Source organism: Petaurus breviceps, unplaced genomic scaffold (genome assembly GCF_028583685.1).
Source record: "Petaurus breviceps papuanus isolate PSGF00001 unplaced genomic scaffold, PetGlider_PUasm1.0 90845, whole genome shotgun sequence".
Lineage (NCBI taxonomy): Eukaryota > Metazoa > Chordata > Mammalia > Diprotodontia > Petauridae > Petaurus > Petaurus breviceps.
In genome coordinates this window covers 2,648,167-2,670,389 of record NW_027187359.1, presented here as the reverse complement: position 1 = coordinate 2,670,389, position 22,223 = coordinate 2,648,167, and the positions used below count along the sequence as shown (strand labels likewise).

Sequence of the window (22,223 nt, the reverse complement as noted above, 5' to 3'; positions counted from 1 at the left end):
AAGTCATACTGATTTTCAATCTTTAACTCTTTCTCACCATGTGCCAAAAGGGCAACTGAGGCAGAGAAGGTAGAAGTTGCCCACCCAAAGCTACTTAACCAGTTTGGGTCAAATCTAAGCTCAGGATCTAAACTAAGCTTCTAGGTCCAAAGTGAAAAACAGGAGCACCTCATCGAATCCAATGCTCCTGTGAGATGGGTGCCCGGCATCACTCCCACTTGGGGCTCCCTTTGCTAATACCCTTCTACATAAGCCCTTAGTCTTCATGCTTTCTAAAGTTCTGTGATGTCTGTTTGTGTTTTTAGAATGGGCTGTGGTAGGGATCTTTACATCTGTACAGCTGGGAGGGAACAGTACAAACAAACAGAACAATCCTGGGAGAGGGGATAAACAGCAGCAAAGGGGGATGAGTTAATAACATCAGTTCCAGCTCATTTCTGGCTGGAAGAGTCAGAAAGTGAGTTGTTTAACAAAGATGTGCTTTTAAAAAAAAATGCTCAGACTAGATGGCTATTTTGACACCGTCCCAATTTAGTGTCCTCACGCTTTCTTTTTTACAAGCACGTTTTATTGTTGCCCTTTCTATTTACACAGTGCCTACAGGACCCTCCAAATTCCTCTGAGAGCTAGGGAAGGGTCACTGTGTCCATCTTACTGATTAAGACACTCAGGAATTCTCAAAACCCAGTAGCCTGCTGCACTGCTGCCAAATGATATGCTATGTGTACAATCTGGAAAATGCTCCCCAGCCTCATCTATACAAGTCCAAGTTACAAATTTCTTCTTCACTCCAAAGGCCAAACCTACTAGACCTCACATTTCTGTCCCATGCCAGTGAGGAGCCTCAGCTGTTCTCCGGGGTGCACAGAACAGCTGGATTGAGAACTGTGGTGGGAGGTAAATCCAGTCCCTGGGCACTGCTTCTCCACAGCCAAACCCAGAGCCAGAAGAGTGCTGGCATCTGGGAGCCATTAATCTGAAACCCCAGGCTTGCACTGAGTTAATTAACCCAAGTGTGGGTAGGGAGGGGTGGGGGCAGGGAAGGGTGGGAGAAGGGAGGGGTAAACAGGGACGATAGGGAGAAAGAGCAGGCCAGAAAAGAAGGGCTGGGGCTGGGGTGGGGGCGGGGGGGGTAGGAAGTGATTCCAAAATAAAGCAGAGAGAAGAGGCAAACCCAGGGTGGGTCAGGACAGGGCTGTCTTCCAGAAATGGAGAAAAGGGATTGGGAGAAAAAAAAAAGGATGAAAAGAAACCCACATCTGAGCGAATAGAACTTCCCCCCTGCATTGTATTATACTGCCCACCGTCTTTCATGCTATTGACTCCTAATGTCTTTTAAACAGTCTCCTTCATTCTCATGTCCCTGCTGGGACAAAGAAAGGGGGGCAGGGATAATTTTCCTATTTAACAGATGGGGGAAACTACAACTCAGAGAAAAAAGACCTCTTCGAAGAAAAACACAAAGTGTGTCAGCTGGCAAAATGGGAGGACAGATCTATGTAGGTATTCTAACTTCCAATCTAATCCTTTGCTTGCTAGTGTCTTATCTCTCCAATTAGGAAGACAGCCCGAACCAGATAACCGAGGTAACTGTGTGCTGGGGAAGACTTTGGAAGTGACTGTTGGGAGACAGCAGGGAGCAAGAAATTCTGCCCAGGGCTTTTGCTGGTCAAACAGCTGTGGGTTCTCTCCCTCAAAAGCTTCCCTGAAGGCTCCACCCAGCCTCCTCCAGCAGTGGTGGGGGCTGGGTCTCAGAGGAACTCAGGATTGAGCAGTCTGGAGGCAAGAGAATTCAGAAGCAATTCAAACAACTTTCATATAAGGCAACAGGATGCAGCAGACCTCTAAACGCATGCACCAGATCCAGCCCAGCCTCTGCCTTCCCCCCTGTCACTGTGAGGCCAGAGCTGCACACGGCTCTTTCCCTCTACACAATCCATCTCCAAATTCATTTAGCACTTTCTTGCTATGATGGGGAAACTGAGGCAGGAGAGAAATGGCTTTCTCAAATCTGGAATAGGAAGTAAGAATGGAGAGTAAAGCCCCCCACTGTTTCCAGCCATCCTGCACCCGCACTGTTGGCAGTCAGAGAAACTTTTTATTCAACTCCTGTTCCCTTTCCACACGTTTGGTTCCTGGCCAGAGGAGAAGGCAGCCAAAATCCCCAGCTGGGGCAGACCACCTCCAAGTCCTTCATGTACAACTCCTTGACTTGAGAGCCCTGTGAGGGACATTACCCAGTGAAACTGCCGAGTCCACTACATCTCAGTCTGATAACCTGAAAGAGCCCTATGGAAGGGTGTGGGAGGGGAGGAGAAGCCAACTTCAGACAAAGCAATAGCTATTGTCCACATCTTTGCTTTAGCTGTACAGCCATCCTAACATTGGATGGATCACTGGGATTTCAAGAGTCTTGGAAGATATGTATATCTCAGCAGAGATCCTTAGCCAGATCATTAGCCTTTTACAGTTAAATACAAAAAAGAGTCAAACTTTACTTCCTCCATGAAATCCTCCTTTGCTCATTAACTGATTCCCCACCCCTCCAACTCTGGCCTTCAACTATGGCCAAGACCTTTTGTAGGTCTGGCTCAAATATAATTCAGGAGTGTGATTCTACACCATACATACATCATATATACACATATATCAATCAACCAATCAACCACCATTTATTAATTGCCTATTATATGTTAAACACTATGCTAGGTGCTGGAGATACAATTCTTTTAGGAGATACCATGTGTACACATGTACAGCAAGGTGGTTCAGTGGATAGAGAGTACTGGCGCTGGAGCCAGGAGGACCTGAGTTCAAATTCAGCCACAGATACCTAAAAGTTCTGTGACCCTAGGTAAGTCACTTAACCCTGTTTGCCTCAGTTTCCTCATCTGTAAAATGAGTTGGAGAAGGAAATGGCAAACCACTCCAGTATCATCCTAAGAAAATTCCAAATACGATCATGAAGACTCAGACATGACTAAAGAATAAAAACAATTTCAGCTTGTTGCTTATCATCTAGAGGGGCAGGTGACACTCATAAACATAAAAATTCTAAACAAAAAGAAAGCAAAGATGAAAGTATAGATGTTTATATTACGGGTTTAGTGAATTATATGGACTTTATTGGCAGCAGTCTTCTAAATAGTCTAGCTGCCTCAGATTTCCCCACACTCTTTCCAATACATCTCCACACAATTGCCAACGTGATATTCATAAAGTACAAACCCAACTGTGTTACTCCTTTGCTTAATAAGCTTTTAATCTTTTTTGTGTACTTTATAGACCGCTTTGGTGGCAGTTTGGGGAAGCCTACGGCCTCCATATATTGCTGCCTACATTCATAATTGAAAGAGTGCTAAACTTTCATTCAGAAGGGAGGGAAAATAAAGATGTTAATTTTTTCCCATTCGAATTCATGGACCCTCTGAAATCTATCTATAGACCTCTTGGAGTTACGAATCCCGGCTCTAGCATATTCATTTTGCCTCTAAAATAAAATATTTCTCTGGCATTTTAGTATTTACAACCGAGTTCCAGTTTTTATCTCCTGCCCTATTATATATCAGTCCTCATCACACACCCTGCAGTATACCCAAACTGGCTTTCTTGCTGTTCTTCACAGATATTCCATCTCATGGCTTTGCTTTTCAGTGGGCCTTCCTCCATGCCCGCAAAGCAAGTTTGCCTCATCTCTGCCTTTTTGAAATCTCTAGTTTCTTTTACAACTGTCAAATGATACCTACTAAGTGCCAAGCACAGTACCAATTGCTGGGGATATAAAGAAAGGTCCCCCTCCCCCGAAAAATAGTACGTGCTCTCCAGGAATTCACAGTTTACTGGGAGAGAGAACATGCAAACAATTTTGTACAAACAAGATCTATACAAGATAAATTGAGGATAATCTCAAAGGGAAGGCACCAAGATTAAGGAAGACTGGAAAAGGCTTCTTGCAGGAGATGAGCTTTAGCTTAGACTTGCCGGAAGCCAGGAGAGGCAAGAAGCAGACAAGGAGGGAAAGCATTCCTAGTATGGGGTATTGCCAATGAGAATGCCCAGAGTTAGGAGATTTGGTGTCCTCAAGACTTGACCACTGATTGGATGTGGTGAGGGGTGGTTAGAGTAAGAAGTTGAGGATCAGTGTAGGATGGTGGCACTCTCACAGTAAGAGAAGTCAGGAAAAGGGTGGAAAGATAATTTCAGTTTTAGATATGTTTTGAGCTTAAGATGTATATGAGATAATCCAGTTTGAGATATCTAAAAGACAGTTGGAAATGTGAGACTGGAGGACTCAGCTCAAGCACGACATGCAGACTTTCCCAAATTCTTCCCTTCCCCAAAGCTACTAGTGCTACCCCTACTCCCCCTTCCCCAACAAGCTGAAATACAGTATAGCAAAGTCAAATGCCACATGCAGAGTAAGTGTTAAATACTTGCTAATGGTTTTAGAAGCATTTACTCATGACCCCAGAATATCAGTCTTTTTTAGCCAAGATGAAATAAGCTAGTTTCTCTCTTTTTCTGGTAAGAGGATTCTTGCATAGTAGCTATAGCTATGACTGAGGACATCTTGATCCATCAGGTGGGAAAGCTTAGGTAAAGAAAGTTCCTCTTATGGAAAAAAAAAATCCCCATGACTCAAATCTCTCACACTAATCTCCCCAGGTCCATGGGACTTCCTCACTATTAACTTTGATCTACCAGAGACCATTACAGTGCTCCATCAGGAGAACATAAGACAACCCTCTTCTTCCTTTAACCAGTGCTACTAGAGAATTTTCCAATACACAAGAAGCTTGAAGGATGCCAACACTTCCATTAATGAGCCAATGGCTACAGTCCACAGAAAGTTGACTGGAAATTCTTGCTTTGTCCTTGAGCACCTAAGCAGAATAAGATGGTTATAGACCAGTATACACTAACAACAAAGCAGTCTTGTTCATGAGGTCACTGTGGGCTCAAAACTCATTGAGAGTGCCACTAGCTAAGCCAGAAACAGACAATAAAATGGGGCTGTCCCACTTCCAGCAACACAATCAGTCAACAAGCACATGTTATGAACCCCACTGTGTGCCAGAGACTGTGCTAGGCAGTGAGGATACAAAGACAAAAGAAAAGATAGTCCCTAACCTCAGGGAGTTTTTTACAATCTAGCCTGGGGACAATGAGAGAGAGACAGAGGCAGAGAGAGAGATATATATATATATAGAGAGAGAGTGACAGAGAGAGAGAAAGTGGGACAGAAAAAGTATATACATATGTGTGTGTGGTTTATATATGTGTATGTATATACACAACACATATAAACCAATATATACACACACATACCACATATAAACATATATAAACTATGTATATGCATACATGAACTATATATACATATAGATCCCATATAAACACACACATAAACCACATATATACAGATTATACACACACACACCAGATTCAAGGTGACTTGAGGGGAGGACACTAATAGTTAGAGGGATCAGGAAAGCCTGTTGAAAAAGGTGGCACTTGAGCTGAGCTTTAAGGAAACCAAGGATTCTTGAGTAGTAGACAGAAGCGAGGAGGAAGTGAATTCCAGGACTGGGGGACAGCCAGTGCAGAGGCACAGAGATAAGACAAGAGTGTTATCTATGGCCCAAAGGTCAGCCAGCTATAAGGCTAAAAACCAGATTGTAAAGGGTTTTAAATATTAGGGGACTTTATATTTGGTCCTGAAGGTAAAATGGGAACTACCAGAGTTTACTGAGAAGGGGAGTGATGTGATAAGATATGCACTTTAGTAAAAATCAATTTGGCAGCTGTGTGAAGGAGGGTTGGAAGAGGGGAGAGCCTTGATGCAGGGAAACCATTTAGGAGGCTGTTGGGGAGAAGGGAAGGAAACACACATTTGTACAGGTCTACTATGTGCCAGGCACAGTACTAAGTGCTTTACAAATATTACTTCATTTGATCTTTCCCAACAACCTTAGGAGGCAGGTGCTATTACTAGCCCCATTTTACAGTCGAAGAAACAGAGGTAAGCAGAGGTTAGATGACTTTGCCAGCATCACAGAGCTAGTAAGTACCTGAGGCTGCATTTGAACTCAGGTCATCCTGACTCCACGTCTGGCACTCCATCCCCTGAATCACCTAGTTGCCTCAGTTGTAACAGTCCAGGTGAGAGGGGAGAAGGCATAAGCTAGGATGGTGGCTGTGTGAGTGGTAAGAAGGAGACATAGATGAGAGATGTTGTGGAGGACATGGTAAGGATCCAAGGAGATGCTAAGTAAAAGAATAACAGCAACTTACTTGGTCATTTAAAGACCCATCCTGGGCATTAGCCTTCTCTGACTCTGTCGCCCTCTCTTTCTTGGTCTGGCACTGCCCCCCTCCTCCCTTTGTCTCAGTCCTTCCCTTTCTTTCTGCTACTAAAATAGTTCTCACCATCTTTACAGATCTAAAAAGTGTTATTCTTTCTGAGAGGAAAGGTCTGGCACATGGCTAGAGGTCACATAGCCCAACAATAGTGGAACTGGACATAGCTCCCTGGAGTGTTCAAGACGCTCCCAGAGTATATGGTGGAAGCTGGCTGGAAGCACATATCCAAAAGTCCTTTAAAAAAAAAAGGCAAAGGAAACACTCTTTTATGTTATAAACATGTATTGCGTTTTAGGATGAAACTGGGGGGAAAATATAGTCCTCCTACCCTTCAGAAGCTTTAAGCTGGGGAGACAACATACATGCATAAATGAAACAGTAACAATGAAAGGCAGTAGAGAATTAAGTGCCAAAAATAATGTTACAGAAAATAGTTCAAAGATGGGGAGGTCAATTTAAAGTTGGAGCAGTCAGAAAAGTCTTAGTGAGGTACAACTGGAACCCTAAAAAATAGGCTGTCAACAAGCATTTATTAAGCAACCCCTACATACTAGGCATTGTGCTAAGTGCTGGAGAAACAGAAAGGCAAAGGCAGTCCCTGCCCTAAAGGAGCTCCCAGTCTAACAGGGGAGACAACCTGTAAACAACGTTGTACAAACAAGATACCTGCAAGATAACTGGAGATAGGATAGGTGGATGCTGTCCAGTCATGTCCAGCTCTTTGTGACCCCATTTGCGGTTTTCTTGGCAGAAATACTGGAGAGGTTTGCCATTTCCTTCTCCAGATCATTTTACAGATGAGGAAACTGGGGCAAATGAGGTTAAGTGACTTGCCCAGGGTCACACAGCTAGTAAATGTCTGAGGCTGGATTTCAACTCAGGTCTTCCTGAGTCCAGGCCCAGTACTCTATCCACTGTGCCACCTAGCTGCCCCAGATAGGTGGATAGAAAGGGAAAAGATACTGCAAATGAAGGAAATGCATATACAAAGTCTCAAAAGCCACATGTTTGGGTGACAGGCTAAAACACAGGGAATAAGAGGAAATGAGTGCAAATAGTTAGGCTGGGGCCTTGAATGTCAAGTTTATCTCTGCTGGCAAGTAGAGACTTCTTAGAGGCTTTTGTGCAGAAGGGGAGCAACACAATAATAATGAACACTCACATAGGACTTTAAAGTTTATAAACTATTTGATATACATTTTGTCATTTGAGCCACACAACAATTCTGTAAAATGGGTATTAAAAATATCACCCCCATTTTATAGGTAAGAAAGCGAATGCTCAAAGATGTTAAATAACTTTCCCATTCTAATAACTGACACATATCAGAGGGGACATTTGAACCCAATTCTTCTTGACCCCAATACTGGCATTGTATCTCCTGTGTTACATGTCTCCAGCAGGACAGAGATGAATAGAGAGGCAACAGGTAGCGAACAGATGTCCCGTGGGTATCCAGAATTGACCACATCCAGTGGTATTCATCATTTTCCTCCCTAAAGCTGCCTCTCCTCCCAGCTTCTCTGTTTCTATTGATGGCACCACCATTCTTCTGGTTACTCAGATACAAAGCATCAGAAGCATCCCTGACTCTTCTCTCTTTCACCTCCTACATAGAAACAGTTTTTTCTAAATCCTATCAATTCTACCTCCAAAATGTCTCTCATGTCCCCTTCTTTATACTCCCAAGACTCCACCAAAGTTCAGTCCCTTAGTACGTCTCACCTGGACACCAAAATAACCTCTTGAATGGCCTCTCTGTCTCCCCTCTCCCTATTTTCCACATAGATAACAAAAATAATTTTCCTAAACCACAGGTCTGAGCATGTCACTCCCCTACTCAGTGACTCCATACTGCCTTGAAAATATAAGACTATCTCCTCAGTCTGATATTAAAGGTCCTTCACAATCTGCTTCTAACATCTTTCCAGCTTAATTTCATATTACTTCCTTTTCACACATTTCTACATTCCAGTCACACTAGATGGCTAGATGTTTCCAGAACTCAACATTACATCTCTTGCTTTGATTCATTTGTTCAAGGTAGGCCCTCATATCTAGACTGTAGTGAGATAAAGTAGAAAAAAGATTGAACATAGAATCAGAGAGTTCTAGATTTGAATTATGATGCAACTCTTAATTTCTGTATAATCCTATAAAAAAAGTCACTTGACCACTCTGGGCCTCAGTGTCCTCATCTGTAAAATAAAAGATTTGGACCAAGTGACTTCCCAGGTTGCTGCTAAGGTCAAGCTCTAAAATCTCTGATATCTGAATGTACTTTCTCTTCAGTTTCACATATCTGATTCCTTATCTTCCTTAAAGATTCAACTCAGAGGCAGCTTCCTCTGTAGAACCTTGCTGGTTGCAGCCTCCTCTCCCCTCCCCCCCCCACTTTATTATCTCTTTCTGTGTTCAGATTTCCTTGTTTTTATTTATCTGGATGCATGTTGTATCACCCCAGTAGAATACATGTTTCATAAGGATAGGGATTTCTTCGTTTTTGTCCTTTATCCCCATTATCATACACAACTATGTATTAGTTCTTAAGCTAGTACTTAATATGGTCATTGAATTGAATTGAATTAAATTATTTCAGCTATTAAATGTGTATTGGTGCCACACCTTCTGCAGTAGTACAAATGTGGACCCTGCTAGCAGCCAGGTGCTGAGCAGGCAGTTCAAAAGCCTGGACTTGCCTGATACTGTCTGTGCTTCCTTTCACTCCTTGGGGACAGAGCTTCTAGGAGTCCAGCTCCTTCAAAGGTAGAGCAGGTATTTACCTTTGCAGAGAACGTAGGAAAGATGTTTTTATCCCTTGCTTTTGACCTAAATTTGTGGGACTGGGATAGGCTTCCTTCACCTTAGGAACAACACTGTCTAGCAGTTCAGGGTGACTGCATCTGGTGACTTGTTCTATTCATTCTTGGCACCTCTTGGTGACAAGTTAATTGCACTAATAGATCCAAGTTAAGCAATTTAGGCTTACTTATGGGCTCATCAGCTCATCCTCTTTGGAATAACTTCTTCTTTGTTTCTAGAATATATTCTCTTAATTTCTTGGGGACTTGAGGAAGAAAGCATAATTTCTTCCATGGGGATTTCTCCCACCTTTGACAGAAGTAGCAAGAAAGACTTAGGCCAAGAAGTACACTAGTTTTAATCTTGTCCATACACACTGTACTTCACTAGATGTATCCGAGCACACAACATTGCTGACATGACCAATGATACACATACACCAGCACACCCTTGAGACCTTGGCCCCAATCTTAGAACTTCACATAGACCCTGAAGAGATGAAGTGTCTCGCTGTGGAAATGGAGATGGAAAAAATGTACCTTCCACGGGTAGTAACATCCAGGATGAGCTGCACTACAGCCAGCAGGTTGTGATGGTGATCAGACACCCAGCTCAACATGCAGCACAGCTGTGGGAACTGCCAAAAAAGGAAATGGTGATCATTAAGGTTGGTGTGTAACACAGAAGTGATGCTGCTCTCTCCACTTCACAAGAGCCCCAACCAAGTACCAAGCCTGGTCACTTTGGAAAGAACCATATACACTCCAAGAACATAGCACTTGGGGGCAGGCTCACGCAGGCATTAGGATTACTGAGGTGGAGAATGAGATAAAAACTGTGGACAGAGACCCTGGTTTCTTCTCAAAACCCTGAGGTAACTCACCTAAGTGGGCTTCAGGAGATACCCTCCTTGGTCATTCATAAGTACTATTAACCCCCCCATGGAATAATACTCCCAACAAAAGATTCAAGAAATTCTAGAATAAGGAAAATACTAGCAGAGTACAGAGGGCATTGAGGAGCAGGGGCCAAAATGAAAGATTCAAGCAGAATCATGTGGATCATCTCTAAGACAGGGTGGTGGGAGAGTCCTGTTATTACCTACCTTCTCTGACCAGTCTTTAACATCCTCAAGTAGCACAAGCAGGGAGTGCTGAAGGTCAACACAGGGGAGTAGCCTTAACTGTCTATCCATACTGGCTCGGCATATCAAATACATCAGGCTGAGCAGTTCCCCATCTGTGTAAGCACTCGGTTGGGCCATGACACACAACGTCAGGAACTAGAGAGAGAAATCACATGGGAAGGGGGGTATCAGGAATGCCCAAGGGAAAGAACAGTGCCAGTCTTAGGAGATTTGGTGGGAAAGTTTTGGCCACAGATTCCCTTTAACAACACCGGATGTGATTCAGGAGAAAGGAGGATTAAAAGAAGCCCGAGTCCCAAGTCACTTCATGGAGCAAGGCACTGGCTCAATGAATGTGTGTGTGGCGGGGGGGGGAAGAGAAGAATTGGCATTCAGCATTCAATCAATGATTTAGGGAAAAACAAGAAAAAATAAATAAAAAAGAATTGGCTGTTACATTCAGCATTCACACAACTAGGCTGGGGTAGGCAGAACTGTATGGAAGGACAGGGAGAATGGATCTACTCAGACCAACCTTACAGATGTAGCTGAGGCTAGTTTCCAGCCCAGTGTTTGGTGCAGAATCCTCTTGCTCTCTTGAGCCCATGCCATCATCAGTCTCACAGACCCTAAAATGAGGCAAGAACAACCAATATGGATAATAGAAATATGCAATAAAGAACCTGAGAGATAGACAGAGAGAAGGGTCTTGTCCAAAACTACAGACTGAATTCAGAGACACATGAAAAGCTAAAATCCAGCAGCCCTGCCATATAAGGGTCTTTTTTTTTTATTAGAAAATGCTGCCTCTAGCTTTTGTTTTCTACCTGAAATCCCACCTATTAATAACACAACTAACCATCCTCCCACTCTCCACTGCCCCCCCTCACCTTCCAATGACAGTAAAAAAAAAACCCCCCATTTTGTGACCATCTGAATACCTTGAATACATTGTTGTCTTTTCCTGTTAGTGTCCGAAGATGATAGATTTAGAGCTAAGAGGGACTTTTAGGATCATCTGGTACTCCCTCCTCCTTCTACAGCAGGTGAAAATGAGGTTGGGAATGGTTAACCAACTTCCTCAAACACACAAACAGTAAATGCCAGAGTTGGAATTTGGACCCAGATACTGAGATCCCAAATCCAAGGATCTCTCCATCCCATCCCATCACCTCCCACCTTGTAAAGAAAAGGGTCGGGGCATTCTATGTGGAGGTAATAAATCCTGATAACAGCATGTATGAAAATGGTACTTGCTCAGGTGTGCTGACCACAGTGCATGGGAGAAGTACAACTAGTTAAAGTCCTCTTTGCATATATATTTCGAGTGACTAGTTTGGTTCCAGTCTTTGGAGTCAGACAAGCTGAGTTTGTATACTGGCTTGGACATTAGTGGTTGATTTGGAGCAAGTCACTAAATGTTTCTATGCATCAATCTTCTCATCTGTAGAATAGGAATAATACACTGCCTGCCCTACCATCTTGTAAGTAAAGTACTTTGAAAACCCTGATAGGTTAAATATCATAATTCCTGAAAGGCAGCCTGGTGTATGGGATAAAGGGTTGGCCCGGGAGTCAGCAAGACCTGGGTTCAAATCCTGCCTCTGACTCCCTCCAATTGGTTGTGTGACCATAAGAATATCACCTAACATCTCAGAGCCCCAGGAAGCTGAGACTCTAAGGAGCAGATGAGTCACTGACCTGCATCAATGGAGGGGACTGTATCCCAAGAGTTCCCCATACCAATAAAATCACAAATTGAGGTGATCATAATTCTCAGAGGAACCCATGGGAATTGGCACCAGTGGCCTAATGTGGAGGGCTGGCTCAGCCACCCTTTTCTGATTTTAGCATTTATTAGGAACAGATGAGGCACAAGGATAGGACCTCAGAAAGAGAACTCTGGAGTCTGCTGGGTCTGGGTGGCACATCTAGGCTAAATTGGGCTTAGGCCCACATGCAAGTATGGTATTGTAGGCATGTGCCTACATGAATGGGAATGGTTTGCTATTTCTTGGTGTGTTTCTGAATTTGAACTTGTATCATTATGCACATTTGCTGTAAATATGACCTTTCCACAGTATTATCACAGAGGAATGAGGAATGCTGATAATGGCGGCTGATGAATATGCCTTTTCTGTGTTTTTGTGGGGGTAGTATGAAGTCGGTAGGCTACAAATGACTAAATCTTTATGTAAGGGGGGGATTAAATGACAACACTTTTCTCCAGGAAAAGAAATGCTGACCTCGATGACTACATGAGAGTAAGGAGGAATGGCCAGTCCTCCCCAGCCCTTTAGCCAAAGACTATAAAATGAAACATTCATTAGGGTTCAATATGCTGGTTTTCTTTGGGAGCAGCATGCAGAGGGTGATAGTCTAACTGACGACAATGGGTTTCTCTATTCCCTGCACTTCTGAGGAATCACTTGACTGAAACTTTGGCGTCTGTGACTGCTATTCTGAGAATAAGAATCATCTGCTCCCACGGGGCTCCTCCATAGTTCCCAGTGAGAAAGCATGGAGAACAGGGATTTCACAGTTGAACAACCCTCATTCCCCACCTGCACTCAGTTGGCTATTAGTAAGTCGACATTTCCATTGTTCCCCTTCATGAACAAGGTGATTTCATCTATCCTATTTCACTACATGCCTACCTGGAAGCTTTCAACAGAACAGGAGAGAAGGAATGTGTTTTGGTGGTCAGAACCTGGTGTTTGCCCTGAATAAATCATATCCCTGCTTTGTGCCTCAGTTTCCACATGTGTTCTTCTCAACTGAGAAAAAATAATCTGAGTTCCTTCAGTGAAAGGGGATTGCTCTTGTTCAGTCTTGTTTGACTCTTCATGACCCCGTTTGGGGTTTTCTTGGCAAAGATACTGGAGTGGTTTGCCATTACCTTCTCCAGCTCATGTTACACATGGGGAAATGGAGGCAAACAGGGTTAAGTGACTTGCTCAGGGTCACACAGCTAGTAAGTAGTGTCTGAGGCCAGATTTTCACTCAGGAAGGTGAGCCTTCCTGATTCCAAGCCCAATGCTCTATCCACCAGCCATCTAGCTGTCCTCAATGGAAGTTAGTAGATAAAATATATTTAGTTCTAGCCTTCAATATAGATTACCTTAGTTCCGTTTTTAATTCAATAAACATGTAAGTGGCTGGTGTGCACAGCAACATATTAAACACTAAGGAAAGATAGCAAGTTTAGATATGGTTTGGTCACTGCTTTTCTGGGGCTTACAAGGTAAGCAGACAAATAAAATATAATCACTAATAATTATAACTACAATATAACACGAGAAGTACATTAGAAAATACATTAAGAAGAGGTAGGGAAGGACCTATCATTTCTGACAAGCTTCACTTAGGAGGAAGTATTTCAGTTGAGCTTTATAGGATTCAACAGGTAAGAAGAGACACAGTGGGGGCAGCTAGGTGGCACAGTGAACATAGCACTAGCCCTGGAGTCAGGAAGACCTGAGTTCAAATCCAGCCTCAGACGCTTAACACAAAACTAGCCGTGTGACCTTGGGCAAGTCACTTCCCCCCTAAAAAAAGCAAAAAAAAAAACAGAGAGAGAGACATAGTAGAAATTACAGGTATAGGGAATGGCATAAGAAAAAGCAAAAGGCAGGAAATTACAAGGGACAGAAAGCAGATATGGTTGGCTCTTCTTTTATCTAAATTTACTTCTCCAGCACAACATAATAGAAAGATTGTTAGATTGGGAATTGGGAATCAAATCCTGCTACTGGCACTTAATAACTCTGTGACAATACATAAAATATTTAGCTTCTTTAAGCTTCAGTTTTCTCCCAAGAAAAATAATAATTTGGGGCAGCTAGGTGACACAGTGAATAGAGCACTGGCCCTGGAGTCAGGAGGACCCGAGTTCAAATCTGACCTCAAACACTAAACACATACTAGCTGTGTGACCTTGGGCAAGTCACAACCCCAATTGCCCTGCCTTTTCCCCTTCAAAAAGAAAAAAAATAATACTTTTATAAGTTTTAGCTCACCCCTAACTTAAAATCAAGGAATTAATACTGACACTATTTCTGAAGGCCCAATCTAAAACATCCAATGGCCTGAGGTGGGGGTGGGTCTTCTTTTGGCTTTGTTCAATTAGTGAGCCACTTTGCCAGGAGCCAGGCTGACTTGGGCTGTCACTGGAAAGGCCGGAACAAAGTTATCCTGGCAGGAAGCAGTGCTGCACATCCCATAGGCAGGTGCTGCTAAATAAAACCAGGCCTGTCGATTTCAGATCTGCACAACACATTGCAAGAGCCAATGCAAGGGGGAAGAATCGATGCTGAGCGAATGGAAAAGAAGAAACAAACCTTACATGGATCAATTACACTGTCCCCAAAACAGCCAGTTAGAAACAACTCCTCAGGCTTGACAGAATAGCCTTTGATGTATTAATTGCCATTTATTTATCCATTTAGCCTATTCAGCCAGGCTGCCCTTTCCAAGGGCTGAGTGGATGAGAGCATCTGACACCATGAGAACAGAGCAGGGCTAGGGCCTGATGGTCAGAGCAGAGGAGAGCAGGGCTAGGCATCAGCCTAGAGGTGCTCAGCTCTGTCTCTGATTCAGGTAAAGACTGGTGGACTCAAGCTATTGACTATGAACCCAAAATCTGATCATATGCAAATGGCTTTCAGATGTATTTCACCAAAGTTCCTATAGGCACCTGGCTCAACATAACAGCATCTATGACTGTTCAATTGTTTCAGATGAGTACTACTCTTCGTGACTCCATTTGGGGCTTTCCTGGCAAAGATACTGGAGTGGTTTGCCATTTCCTTCTCCAGCTCATTTTACAGATGAGGAAACTGAGGCAAACAGGGATGACTGACTTACCCAGGGTCACACAGCTAGTAAGGGTCTGAGGCCAGATTTGAATTAAGGTAGATGAGTCTTCCTGATTCTAAGCCCAATGCTCTCTATCCTCTGCAACACCTAACTGCCTTCTATGACTGCACATATATGCCTAAATTCGTATTCAAATAGTCCTCTCAGTTTCCACACTTCTCTCTACTTTTCTCCAGGTGTTTATCTGCTAAATCTCTTTTCTTCTCCTCCTTCCTTCCCACACTCCACACTTAATCCCTCTTTATTCCCTTTAAAGTATGTCCTGGTCTTTCTACTTTCTATTTTCACCCTGACCTTTCTCTTTAAAACAACACCCCTAGTCTTTATAAACTTCTTTTTTGCTTTTCTGGAGGGACAATTGGGGTTAAGTGACTTGCCCAAGGTCATGCAACTAGTAAGTGTTAAGTGTCTGAGGCCAGATTTGAACTCGGGTCCTCCTGACTCCAGGGCCAAGTGCAACTAGCCGCCTCACAGCACCCCTAGTCTTAAGGACTCCTTTGTACACCAAACCAACGACAAACATCAGTGGCCAAGAGATTTGGGCATTCTCATACAGGAAGTACTTTGTCTTCCTGATAGGGAAAAATCCCTAACTTCTGGATGATAAGTGCTATTCTCCTTCACTTTAAAGTGGAAATTGAGCCAAAGAGAGAGGAAAAGGATTTTCCTGCTCAGAGTAACCTAGCAAAACAGTAATACTGTCATCCAGCCAGCTTCAGCATTCTAGTTTGAAAACTAGAATAGAATAGAAAACTCCAAATTACTGCAAGCATTAACTGTGCCCCTCTTTGAAGGGGCTAAAAGGGAGTAAATGCAGGAAGCAAACTAAAGAGTCCTGAAGATAGAACTCATTGAGAAGTGACAGGAAAAGCCAGGCAGAAAAAAGTCCTTGGGAGAAAACCACTCTGAGGGTTGGCTCTGAAGCCTACAATTAAGCAGGCCATTTCAAGTGTGTTAGGCACTTCTGGCTGGGACAGTCACATGGATCAAGGTGACAGGGGGGCTCTTGCAAGCTGAGAATTCTACACTTCTGTTCCTTATTTGGTTCCAATGGATTTCCCAATTCCTTAGTAAAACTTTTTAAAACTCTGACCTTGCCTCAGCTGAATTAAGGAAAGGGTGCTGTGTATAAGTGCTCAGTCTAGAGAGTTATCTTGAGTTTTCATTAGAGGTCCCATTTAGGTTGGTAGCAGCAAGAGAGAGAGGAGGAAGGATCTCTCTGGGGAGGGGATTTTGGTTTCATTGACCAAAGCTGCTCTGGGTCTTCTAAGGATACTTGCCCATGAAACCAAAGACAGCTTTTAGCCTAGAGTTTTTCAGTTCCTCATATATTCACTAATGATGTCTCACACCTCCATAGGGGAGATACTTTAATCAGTCCACCCCATCACTGCCAGACAACCCCCCTCTAACAAGAGCCATTTCTAGCCTCTTCCAGGACAATGAACCAAGGGAAGAGTGCCCCCTGCTGATTCTTAGTCTCAGTAGGTTTTTCTCACAAGTCTCCCATCTAGCTAGGCCCATAGGAGCATTGGGTATCTCTAAGCTGAATAGCCTGCCAACAACTCACTTAAATGAGACAGAACAGGGAAACCTTCATTGAGCCCAAGTCCCACTGGGACTGTTAATTTCTTTCTTTCCACAAGACCCAAGGGAAGATACTAAATTGTTCTAAATGATTCTTAAAATACCTACTTTTTTTTCTGATTCCAAAGAGATCATGTGTTAAGTCTCCAATACATCCAAAACTTTGGTAGCAAAGTTATCTACTAGAAAGTTGGGTCCCATAAGTCTCCTACAGAACCCAGTAGAAGGAAGACTCCTGGTTGTAGTCTTATGTAAAGTCTGAAATCGTGAATTTTCTCCCCATCCCATCTCAACAGACTTAATCTTAAATCGTGACTCAAGGTTCCAAGTTCAAAAAAACAAAAAGAAAGAAAGTAAAAAATGATTGGTCTCCTGTAACTCTGACAATTACTTCCGATTCTAAGGCAACAGGGTTCTAACTACTTCCTTCTATGGAGAAAAGCCAAGCACAATCCAGTTAAGAAATAATACTAGAGCTTATATTCTAAAACAATCATCGAATTCACCCCAAAATTTAACAAGAAACCTGTGGAAGACTCTAGCTCTGACACTAGGAGGGCTAGCTCAGACATACCCCCCTGCTCTCTCCAAAGATAGGGAATTTGTAATATAGGAGAATAGGCATGAAGCTAGTAAGCCTTAAAGGTACCTAGAAGGGGGAAAAAATTAGTGGTCTTTATAAAGAGGAAAGCAAACAGGACTGTCAATGCCTCCTTCCACTTCTCAACTTATCATCTGACACTCATCACAGAAGCTAAAAGCAGCCCATCTGATAGCTGCTGGCTCCACTCCCTGTCCCAATACCATCTCCCACCTTGCATTTGTTTTTTTCTGTATGTGATTCTCTCCCCCACCCAATCCAGACAGTGTGATTAAAGTTCTAAGTTGGGGAAGTGGAAAGAAGCTTATTACACTAGATCTGGAACTCAGAGGAAAGAGAAAGGGGCAGGATCTTGGCAGGCTGGCACAAGTGTAGGTTATTTATAGCTACAGCAGAATGTGGTAAAGTTTAGTTTGGCACCAAATTACTCAATATAACTTTGGAGCAGATAGTGGGAGTTCAAATTCGTGTTCTTAGCATAATTCTATCTTTCTGTTGATGCTCATTCATCCATTATATGTAACAAAGGCATGAGGAACCAATGGCCTTGGCCTCAATTAATCATAATCAGTGCAAAATCCTACCTATAGTGGATAGGTAAGCATTCACTGCCCACTGTGGTTTTACAAAACCTAGCTGTATATCCCATTAACCCAAAGGATGTTAAAACATTTCTCTAATAATTTTCAAAACTAGAAAAAGATATTAACTATAATGTGAAAACTATATAGAGCACTTTTAGCAAAATGTCAAAAATACAAACAAAATAAAACATCACCACTGAAATAAATCTGGGAATCACTGATGTAGCAAAAGTGAAAGACCCTGGGTACTGATTTACCAAAGTTAACTTGGAGAGAAGACTCTCACACTGTATAAGAACTCTGGATGAGGGTCTAGCAGCCCTGAAGAGAGGCCCTGGGGACTATGGAGCTGGCAACATCATGGTTCTCTATCACTTTGAGGGCTTTGAGGGACAACTTCCACTTCAAGCTATGAAGCTATTTTGTGCCCTCCACAAATGACAAGGTGGTATTACTTCATCCTTGGGGCTCCAGGTGGCTGAAATTTCTTCAGAAATTACAGGAAATTTGTAGTGGGGTTCTAAAGGATATTTCAAAATTCCAAGGTGGGAGAGCAGACTGGGATACGTTAAAAATATGGGGTTTTATGAGACAGAAGTCAGAAACATACAACTGCAATCCCATCATATACAATGTGATTCTGATCCTCCAAATGAATATGTAAATGAATGGAACCCATGATCATAAAACCTGCAGCCCATTGCCTTAAGCAATCTCCTGTCTCCCTACCTATCCTAATGTACAGACCTGCTAATATCAAAGTGTTAGATCCCTCACTTCAACCCTGAAGATCAGAAATAGGCATAGAAGATCTCACCACCTATCTTGGGCGATACAGAACATTAAGTAACTGGGTTTAAGGACTAATTTCAACCTTAATTAAGAGGGTTTGAGGGATGAATGTCACTCCATCTCCTGTCTCTCTGCTCTTCCAGTGGCTAACCCCTTTGCCTGGGTTTCTCTGCTTTCTCCCCTCTTGGTTTCCAAAGCTTCCTTCAAAGAGTCAGCTCAAATGTCACCTTTTGAAGGACTTTCCTGGTCTCCTCAGCTGCCAATGCCAATCACCTTTATCTGCATAGTACATACTTCTAGGTTCCCCATTATTTACATGTTGTCTCTCCCATTAGAAGTATACTCCTTGAGGGCAAGATTTTGCTTTTTCTTAGGGCAGGGGTAGAGAACCTGCAGCCTGACCTACAGGGCACCAGGCGGCCTCCAGGCTGCAGGATCCCCACCCAATTTAGGGTTTGGGGTTCCTTTGGGTTTTTTTTTTTTAGCCTTTGTACAGTGTCTGGCACATAGTAAATGCTTAATGCTTGATACTTAATCACATATCTTTTTTGGGGGTGGGATAGATAAAACTGAGACAATCAGATCAGATTGTTCTGAGATCCTACCTAGATTTAGAACTGGAAAGGCCCTTACAGACAGATCGTTTAGTCCAACTCTTTTATTTTACTAAAGTCCAGGAAGGTGAAGTGACTTCCTCAATGTCACATATCCAAATTTGGTTCTCTTATAGTACTTGCTGCCTCTTCTCCAAGTTCCAATTGATGTATCCTTCCCCTTTCCCCTCTGGCTGGGTGTACCAATTCTGAAATCTCTAAAATGAAAGCTAATTCTTCAGTGGAAAGCTGGGATTAGAAATCTCTTCTCAGATTATAAACACTGCCCTCCCTATAATCTCAGAATAATTTATAGCTCTTTCTACAAGAGAGCAGAAGAGAACCAAGCCTACACTGCTTCTTGGGGAGTTATGCTCACCCCCTATTATGAAATAAGAAGCCACTGGCTTAAGCCACTAAAACAGATATAGATCATATATGTATAGCCAGTGCTTCTAAGTCAATTTTTCATCTCTGGAGAACAGAGGACCCAGAAAATTTCTAAAGAGTGAGACAAAACAGAATTGGAGACATGCCACCAGAAGTGAGATGGCTCTGATCCTCCTTTCTGGGAAAGAGAGGGAACTGCTGAATCTGTATGCTCTGAGTTTACCCTGCCGGCAAAATACAAGATAAGAGATAGAGGAGGAAATTTTGTCTTACACTGCAGGATCTGGAGTTGACTTCTCTTCCTTCCACTGACCTTGAAGAGGGACTTTCTGGTAACCATGGGGGAAATGGGGATGAGTAGCTACAGCTGATGGATTCAGACAACTGAGTTTCCTTGAGAAAGAGAGGAGTAGCCTGGTTGCCACCACAGCTGTGGCTGCTGCAGACAAAAACATGAATAGCTGATGTGTGACATAATCAGAGCCCAGGACTGAGGGAGATTATAATCCTAGAGATTTTTCCCTCTGAGATTATTTCCAATTCATCCTATCTATATCTTGTTTGTTCATAGTTGTTTACCTGTTGTCTCCCCCATTAGACTGTGAACTTCCTTTAAGGTAGGGACTGTTTTTGACTTTCTTTATATCCCTAGCAGTGAACACTATGCCTGGCCCAAAGAAGGCACTTAATGCATGCTTGTTGACTTGAAATGATTTGATTTGATATGGCTATTGGTTGTTGCCTTTCATTCTCAAAGAGAATCAAAATGACATCACTATGTTGGAGTCAAAATACAGTCTGTCCAACTGTGACTGATCAGATAATTAAGAGTTTGCAAGTCTCTACCACAGGTCAGGAAAAAATAATCTATGTGAACATGTGGAGTAGAGATGTCTCTAAATTTTCACATCTCATGTTTCTTTTCAGTTACTGCAATTCTGTATTGCTCACAGAGCACAGTGCCTTCTTTGATTCAGGGACACCATACTGGGCAGTCCTTTGCCAGTGTCTCCCATGTCATGCAATCAATTCCAAAGTTCTTCAGAGAGACCTTGAGAGTGTCCTTTTATCACTTCTTCTGACCACCATGTGAGCACCTGTCTTGCCTGAGTTCTCCATAAAATAGTCTTTTAGGTAAACATATATTTGGCATTCAAACAATGCGGCCAGCCCATTGGAGTTGCATTCTCTGCAGTAGAGTTTGAAATCTTGGCAGTTTAGCTCAAGGAAGGACCTCAGTGTCCAGTACCTTATACTGCCAGGTGATCTTCAGAATCTTCCTAAGACAATTCAAATGAAAGTAATTCATTTTCTTGCCATAGTGCTGGCATACTGTCCAGGTTTCACAGGTATACAACAATGAAGTCAGCACAATGGCTCTGTAGATCTTCAGTTTGGTAGTCAGTTTAGTAACTCTTTTCTCCCACACTTTCCTTTGGAACCTCCCAAACACTGACCTAGCTCTGGCAATGCATGAGTCAACCTCATCATCTATGTGTACATCCCTTGGAAAATATACTGCCAAGGAAATTAAATGCATGGTATTCAAAATTTCTCCATTTGCCATAACCAAGGGTTCCACATATGGATGATGCAGTGCTGGCTGGTGAAGAATCTCTATTTTCTTGCTGTTAATTAGGCCAAAATTAGCACAAGTAGCAGAGGATTGAACCATATTTTGTTGCATATCAGCTTCAAAGGATGCACTGAGTGCACAATCATCTGTAAACAAAAAAAGCATGTACCAATTCTCCCTCCACTTTAGTATTGGCTTGTAGCCCTTTTCTTTAAAAAAAAATTATTCATTTACTTTTAGTTTACAACATTCAATTCTATAATCCCTTGAGTTTCAAATTTTCTACCCCTCAAGAATAGGAAGGCAAAAGGGAATGGGTCAACCTTATTCCCATTGAATTTGGCTTGAGGAGGGAATGAAATACACACTAAATAGGGTATCTCACCCTCCAGGAGAGTAGGAAGGGAAGGGGATGAGAGGGGGGATGATGGAAGGGAGGGCAGGCTGGGGGGGAGGGAAGTTGGAAGCACCCACTTTTGAAAAGGGAGGGGATCAAAGAAGAGAACAGAACAAGTAGGAGGTGGGATAGGAGGGAGGGAAATATAGTCAGTCTTTTACAATATATCTACTAGGTTATTGTTTTGCATTAGCCACACATGTACAACCTATACTGAACTGCTTATCTTCACAGTAAGGGTGGGTGACAAGGGAGGAAGGGAATGAATCTGGAATTCAAAGTTTTAAAATCAAATATTCAAATGTATATATATATACATATATATATATATATGTATACCATTATTAATACTATTTTACATGTAATTGGGAAATAAGATATACAGGCACTGGGGCATAGAGATCCACTGGAAAAGTTGAAAGGGGTATGGGAGAAAATATGGGAGAGAGCAGATTGGAGGAGGGGATATCCTGTGGGACTGCTATTTTGGGGCGGAGGGTAGGGGAAAAACGGGGAGAAAATTTGTAACTCAAA

The 22,223-nt window shown here is 42.6% G+C and overlaps 1 protein-coding gene across 1 annotated transcript in view; it reads right to left on the bottom strand.

Moving 5' to 3' along the window:
• Window positions 1-22,223, bottom strand: part of FAM178B (family with sequence similarity 178 member B) — a 123,853-nt gene that overhangs the window by 38,530 nt on the left and 63,100 nt on the right. The window contains 3 exon segments of the mRNA XM_069071900.1: window positions 9,705-9,802; window positions 10,271-10,447; window positions 10,827-10,920. Coding sequence (XP_068928001.1) covers window positions 9,705-9,802; window positions 10,271-10,447; window positions 10,827-10,920 — 369 coding nt within the window.